Source organism: Anneissia japonica, unplaced genomic scaffold (assembly GCF_011630105.1).
Source record: "Anneissia japonica isolate Jap-2015-1 unplaced genomic scaffold, ASM1163010v1 scaffold287960_len3192837_cov198, whole genome shotgun sequence".
NCBI lineage: Eukaryota > Metazoa > Echinodermata > Crinoidea > Comatulida > Comatulidae > Anneissia > Anneissia japonica.
Window position 1 is genome coordinate 1,454,170 of NW_022712725.1, and position 7,903 is coordinate 1,462,072.

General features: G+C 33.5%; 1 protein-coding gene across 22 annotated transcripts in view; it reads right to left on the minus strand.

Moving 5' to 3' along the window:
- LOC117108084 (microtubule-associated protein tau-like) overlaps positions 1-7,903 on the minus strand; it is a 59,066-nt gene that overhangs the window by 14,548 nt on the left and 36,615 nt on the right. For 13 of the 22 annotated variants that reach the window (XM_033249963.1, XM_033249958.1, XM_033249978.1 and 10 more), the window contains 9 exons: positions 6,701-6,727; positions 4,763-5,178; positions 3,497-3,541; positions 2,447-2,504; positions 2,138-2,259; positions 1,728-1,809; positions 1,376-1,485; positions 713-808; positions 126-221 (listed from right to left, as the gene is read on the minus strand). In XM_033249963.1, coding sequence (XP_033105854.1) covers positions 126-221; positions 713-808; positions 1,376-1,485; positions 1,728-1,809; positions 2,138-2,259; positions 2,447-2,504; positions 3,497-3,541; positions 4,763-5,178; positions 6,701-6,727 — 1,052 coding nt within the window. The remainder of the gene's footprint in view (positions 1-125; positions 222-712; positions 809-1,375; positions 1,486-1,727; positions 1,810-2,137; positions 2,260-2,446; positions 2,505-3,496; positions 3,542-4,762; positions 5,179-6,700; positions 6,728-7,903) is intronic. The other 9 variants (XM_033249975.1, XM_033249976.1, XM_033249979.1 and 6 more) reach the window with 4 other exon arrangements.

Sequence of the window (7,903 nt, forward strand, 5' to 3'; positions counted from 1 at the left end):
TATGTCATTAGCAAAAGCGTACTCAGCAGCAAGTCTTGAGACAGCCACTGGTAAAGTCTGAAGAAAGCGAATGATACAGAAACTGAAGCCAAACACTCGGAAAAAACACTTTTAAAAATTGATACCTTAACACCACTCTCTCTTGGGGTATAGTGGGCATTATCCATGGAACCTGTTCTACTTTTAGCCCTCTTTGAAAAGTCAACTGAAGCGTTAAATATCTATTAAGAAAATGAAAATAAACAAAAACAAACAAAAAAAAACACTATTTCAATTAAAAAATATATACTTTTCAATTAATGTATTTGGTGTATGTTAGTGATATCAATCTAATATTAATAATAGTAATAATAATAATGCGATATTTATATAGCACATATTACAATAAACTGCCTCTGTGCGCTTTACATTATTATCCCGGTTTCTGTATCAAACATCTATGGAACACATCCAGAGCTCCTTGGAAAGAAAAATTCCATAAGCGGCTAAAATCAGTGCTTGGTATTAGATCATACCAGGTACCCACTTATACTTCTCGGTGGATAGAGACAAGCGTAGATAAAATTCCTTGTCCATATTTATATACTGTAGAACTTTGTGGATTAAGATCTTTAAAATTGAATTGAATTCAGCCACTGGAAGCAAAGCTTAAGGAAAGCTACCAATACAACTTAAGCCAGCACTCGCATAAGACACTTTTAAAAAGCGATACCTTAACATTACTCCCTCTTGGGGTATAGTTGGCGTTATCCAGGGAACCTGTTTTACTTTTTGCCTTCTTTGAAAAGTCAAGTGAAGCATTAAATATCTATTAGAAAAAGGTGGACAAATAAAAAAGAAAAGAAAAAAAAATTATAAAATGAATACATTCCACTAAACAATGTGAATCTACTATGTCTGTAATGAATTATTTTAATATACAAACAAGCATATTAAACAAGTGGCAAATGTAGAGAGAACAGAGAGGCATGTAGGACTAATCCTGCATTAGTCAATCCAACCATTGTCCAAACCTCATCTAATTACATGACACTCGTAGTGTTTTTTACACATTATTAAAAGATTTCTAGTTGTCGAGGCCCTGTTCACACTTACCACAAATCTTGATTTCTCTGTCTATTTACTTTATTGAGATATTGGATTTACAGGGAATTTACAACTTATAATTTGTTTTTTTAACTTGAAAGCTGTTTATTATTTTTCTTAACTAACGGTACCACACATGATCATGATAGTTTTATATTTGCACTTAAAATTTCCCTATATGAAGCATATTCAGTATTGAGTGAGTGAGTGATAAATAGATTGATTAATTTGATATAATGTTCATTATATAGTTATTAGAGAAAAAGTATTTTTGGTATAGTTTACATACCTGTACTTTGCCACCACTAGGTTTGTGCTTAGCATTATCTAGTGAGCCACACTTTGATTGCGCTGAACTGAAGTCCAGTTTTTTGGTCTCTACTTTTACGTTGCCACCACCTGTGTATTAGCATGCAGAGAGCAAATCAATTAGAATATAGAATACAAAAGCCTATACAAGTCGTGTCAGGTTATATATTGGATTAAATATTTAAATGATTAAAAAATAAATAAAATTATAATAAAACCTTGTTGATGGTTTTTGAGTGCCTGCCTGACAGCCGGCATTTGAAACAGATGCAGAGCTCTAATTGTTCTTTTCATGGTATATCATAATGATAGAGAAAGTTATTTTTCATTACCTGGCTTATGCTTGATGTTGGCTTTGGAACCGCATTTCGATTGGACTTGTTTGAAGTCTTGCTTCGCATCTGTTATTTTCACCTGTAAAATATGGTACAGGTAGTTAATTACAAAATAAAGATATAATTTAAATGATGGTCGTGGTGGCAACTATGGTGATGACAGTGGTGATTATGGTGGCTGGTGGTGGCAATATTGTTGGAGGTGAATATGGTGGTGTAGCAGATGATGATGACAGTTATTATGATTTTCTAATATAATTAAAATTTCTGTTCTTTTTTGTTATTTGAATAATTAGAAGACTAATATTCACTTGTCGTACAGCCTTTAAGAAAGCGCTTAACTTCAGAATTAGTTAAAAATAGATAAAATGATGACACCATCATGATTTTGATGTCAATCTGCTTACGTTTCCTCCACCCGGTACGTGCTTTATGTTTGCTGTTGAACCGACCTTTGATTTTGCCTTTACGTTAGGCTTGGGGCATTCTCCGACCTTTGCTTTAGATGGTGGTTCTCGTCGTGGAGATTCTAAACAACAGATAAATAAAACATCAAATGCAGTTACACTCTTTTAATATCTTATGGCAATTTGAAACAAATCACATATTACTCTTTTGTTTCTTATTTTGTTCAAATCTAAAATCACAATGAGGGATCTGACATATAACAGATAACCAGCAGTCAATCGATCCAGGGACACTTCTACCAAACATACCTATTTTTCTTGGTGATTTAGGAGCCTTCATTTTTGTAGTTTGTGCTGAAGGCATTTTCTGTAAAAACAAGAAATTGTAATTACAATACAAATAACAAATTTGTATATAGGCCTACACCACAATAATTTAAGTCTTAGAAAAGGGGTTCTCAACAATATTATGACAGGGGCCAATTTTGTAGATTGAATCAGTTGGAAGGTCCAATGATCATGCAAAGTCGCAAAGTACCCCTTAGGGTCTTCAGGGGGGTGTCGTACATAAAAAAATATCATTTGTTAATGTAGTGTGATATGATTCAATAATGGATTTAACAGTAATTATAGTATGGATATTTATGAGCTATTTTAATGGGAATTGCTATGTACTTGTAAAGTGCATTACAAAAACATCGCTATATGCTGAAAGAGTGCACAAAAATAGGAAGAAAACAAAAGTTCAGAATTGAAATAAAGAGAAAGATGGGATATGAGCCGAGACTTGAAGACAGTCAAAGATGGAGAGTCACACAGTCTCAGGTAGTTGGTTCCAAAGCTTTGGAGCAGCAACAATATAGAAATGATCACCACAAGTTTTAAGGTGACCAATAGGACAGTTAGGAATGGTAGATGAAGTTGAGGTAGACCTAAGTGTGTGAGTGCAAACAGCAGAACGCAGTGAAAATAGATTGGAGATGTAGTGGGGGATGAATTATGATGTAATTGATAATAATTATTTCACCCAACATGTTACAAATAGCTATCTGTGAACATGGATTGAGTCTGAATGTTTTCTACTTCGCGCATGCGCAGTCAATTTGTTCGCCGTATGTACATCGTGGAAAGCAACTTTCAGCAGTTGGAATAATCTTCCGATTTATTTAAATACAAAGCTACAATATAGATATATATTACAAGTAACAATATAAACAAATTAAAATGCAAAGTACTGTAAAACAACAATAGATGTTTTGTATTTGGATGTTTTGATGTGTGTTTGCTTATACAGCTACCATAGTAGAAAAATGATGTATATAATGTTCAGCTATGAAAATTTCATTGAGTCTTTCTTACTTTTACAGGACTTGACCTTGGCGAGTTAACTTTGGCTGGTCCCTCCTGTTAAATAATAACAATATAACGGGAAGAAAATATGAATATATCTCATTAGTTACTCAATTAAATAGGCTTCAGGGTCATGTTATATAAAGATTTTGAGATCACAATAGATTTTTTACTTTTTTCCAAAGTAGATAACTGTCTGTGATAAATCTGAAAAATTTAATTATTTAAACATCAAATTTTATTGTCTGTTTTGTGAATACTACAGTACATCACTATTGATTTGTGTGATTTAAGTAGTTTTATAAGTTACAACGAGATACTGATAAAAGAAATAAATTTGTTTAGACCTTTACTAAAAAAAGCTTTTAGTTATTCACTAGCCAGGTTATGTGTCTGTGCAGAGCATGTATAAATTACATTACTGCATCATAGATGAGGAATATATTCAGTTTCAATTGAAAACTATGAATTCAGTTTTGCAAAGTACCATAAATTGTCAAATAAATGCCTCTTTAATCTACTGTATTAATCAATCAACAAGGATTTGTATAAAGCCAATAAAATTGCAGAATGCAATGTTCAGTGGTGCTATGACAATGGTATGATACTCTACTCAAAGAACACATTAAGCTCAGTAGTTAATTAACAATATTATATACTATTGTAAGGTTACAAAAATAAAAACACATTTACATGTGTGTCAAAAAACTCTTTTTTTAAAATACCGACAGAAGATAAGATTTTGATCTCAAGAGGTAGGGCATTCCATAATGTAGGGGTGGCACATGAGAATGTACATTTACTCCGAGGTTTTTATATCTCCACCTACCTTGCTCAAGAAGGTGCTTGTTTGATGATCTAAGAAGGCAAAGAGTAGATTTAGATGGGTGGAGATTTGAAATGTATTTAGGGGCAACCCCATTGAGTGCCATACATGTTATAAGCAATATCTTAAAAGATATGCATTCATTGATTTCAAGCCAATGTAGTTTTTAAGAACAGGGCTTATACGTTCTCGCTTCTTGGTGAACGTGACAATTCTCGCAGCTGTGTTCTGGACAAGCTGAAGGTGATGAAGGTGTTTATGTTATGTAGCAAGCCGTAGAGAAGTGCATTACTATAGTCAAGACGTGAAGACAAAACTAAGTGAACAAGCTTCTTGGATGTATCAATTTAAAATATTTGCGAATGTGTCAGATTTTTCTTAACGGGAATTGGATTGTGCCGAGTAAATTCAAAATAATTGTCAAAAAATATCAAAATCATTATCATTACCTTAGGACTTGGTGGTTCTTCTTGACTTCCGGCAGACTTTGGTCTTGCAGAGAGTCTTGGAATACCACTAGCAGACTTGTGCCTGGGGCTCTGAGGAGTTGGTGACTTCTGGCCGTTACTTCCAGAGGACAACTGCCTTTTTGCAACGTCAACCGATAATTTTGGTTTTACTTCGTTGGCAGAAACCTCGGGTTGTGACTCCTCTTTGTTAGTAACTTCCTCAGGCTTTACTTCTTTAGTGGATTCTTTTAGCTCTTCTGCCTTTGTGTCTGGTGCTACCGCTTCTTCTTCTTCTGGTACTGGTGTCTCTTGTGCCACTGCTTCATCCAGCGTAGTATGTATCGCTTCTGATGTCGATTCTGTTACCTCGGATGATGTGTCTGCAAGTTGGTTATCCTTTTCTGCAGGAGCATGTGCTATTTAAAAATTAAATACAAAATCAGATTCACTCCAAAAAGAATCCAGTAGAAAGAATGTTGGATTGGTTTCTAAGTCTGAATATCCAAGCAAATAAATAATGCAACAAAATTCAAGTCTAGAATATACCACACTACAGAGATGTTTGCTACGCTTTCCACTTGCCTGTGTGATAGTTATTTCCAACGTTCCTACGTGACATCTACCATAACATTGACTAGCGTTACAAGCAGTCATTTGCTTATATATGCACTGTGTTGGCAATTACATCCAACTAGAGTACACAATTTTAAAGTGCTGTTAGTGTGAAGTTGAAGCATTTTCAACACTATTTTCCTCCTTATATCCCACTTGGATTTATTACCAAACTAGGCATGTGGGCTTAACTTATATTTACTTGAAATACAGACTGGAATTAATATGCATACTAGGCCACTCACTACAGTCAGCGGTTTATCAACTTTTAGGCTATTTTTATTGCATTTGGAGCAAATTATTAGTAAAAATAGAATGAAACACATTTTGTAGCTTGACTTTGTAGGTATTTTTGTGGTTTTGTAATGCATTTAAAGTTCAACAACATTTTCAGTAGCTAATGGAAGACATGTATCAATGTATACATTTTTTTTAAATTAAAAACAATTTAAAACCATAAATCAAGAACAAAATTGAGGTGACCGTGGACAGGTTTATCTGTAGGTTGGCTGGCTAATTCTAACTCTTGGGCTGGTTAATCTGTGACCATAGTGGGAGAGGGGAGAAACATGTATAAGTGTATCAACATGGCAGTTTTTGGTTCAAAAGAATTTTAAGGTTTCCATCTTACAACTACTTTCTACTAGTTTATCTAATGTTTCACTCCACAGAATTTCCCCGTGATAATGTGTAGCATTTAACCGAACAAATCTTTCATATGGACATAATGTCTATCAATGAATTACACCTGATTTGCTTCAAACACGCACAGAGTAGTTATGTCAGAATTAATGTGAGAAATAACTCCGGTGGTAAAAAGTTGGACTATTTGATGAGGGGTTTGAAGGGTCTTGTATTTCTGGTCTGTTTATTTTTGCACCTTGCTTGAATTCAACAAATCATTGGCACCATTTTAATGTCACGTTGTCGCTTGGCTCACACGCAATTGGGTGAATTTCCTTTCTTTCTTTTTTTAGCAAGAATACAGTACAGCTTGGCCTACCTAATTTTATAAACATATTTTATGTTTTTTCTTGAGGTATACTTTCAATACTGCAGTCTGTCAGTCACAAGTTGTCCCAATTTTGATATTAGAATTCAGAATAGGAACATAGTATATAAAATTGCAACATTTTAGAATACAAAATAGACTATAATAAACACGTTATATCGTCATTGCGTACATATAAAATCCTCATACGCCTTAAAACTAAAAGAAAATGCGTACTTTTGGAGTCCGTACTGAGCCCAAGAAAACCGCAATGAAAATATAACGTGTTAATACCTATAATAAGAAAAATACATGCATATGAAACAACTATTTACCTGTGATACAAAACAACATTCCAGGTTCTAAACAAAACAAAACAGTAAAACCCGGATTAATTTGGAACAAGGTTCATGCAGAAGTTTACAGACAACCATTCATTTTACAACATGCATGTAGTGACATCAGAGAGCATGCACAAAAACATTGACTATACTATATTCTTTTGTATTATATAATTATAAATAAACAACAAAATTACACACTTGTGGTATTCTACAGATTTGAAGTAGAGAGTATTTGAAGGGGCGCAAACTACATGCTACAATACAATACATTAATTAGAGGTTTATTCTAAATTCTACTGTACAACATTTAAACATTTAAAGGAGCGTATTCTAGATTCTGCATTGAAGTACATTCAGGCATATTCTAGATTCTACTCATACAATGTAGTACAGTGCGTTTAATATATTCTATTTTCTATGTTACAACATTTATAGGGATGTTCTACCTTCTATAGTACAATATTGGAAGAGGTATTCTATATTCTACAGCACACATTGAAAGAGGTATCTTAGATGCTACAGTACATTTAAAAATTTGATTCTTTTCTAGATTCTGCAGTAGATTACACTTAAAAAAGCGTATTCTATATTCTACAGCACCATATGTGTATGTAGACTATTCTATACAGCACAATCATTTGAAAGTTTCTACAATGCAACATTCAAAAGGGTATTCTAAATAGTATTTGACAGCACTATAAAACAACATTAAAGGGGTATTCTAAATTCTACTGTACCAAACAAAATGTTTAAAGAAGAATATGGATCACATTTATAAGGTATTCTAGGTTCTGCAGTAGAGTACATTTACAGGGAAATTCAGTGTTCTGTACATTTAAAGAAATATTTTATATTCTATACTTCAGTACATTTAAAGGGATATTTCATATTCTAAAGTTTAGTACATTTAAAGGGATATTCTAGATTTTATATTATTATTAGTTCATGTTATAGATACACATGCAATAAATTCAAGTTGTTTTTGCAATCTTATTTGTAATAAATGAGACTGATTAAGCAATTAAGCTTAAGCCTTCCCCCCCCCCCCCAAAACGGCCAGAGCTCTTCTTGCTGTTGGACTAAAAAATATATAAAAATACTGTAGGCCTATGCCAAGGCAACACATGTCTGTCACAATCAGGGAGTGTCATTTCTGGCCACCCAGAGGTTCCTATTCTTAAAAAAATCTCATTT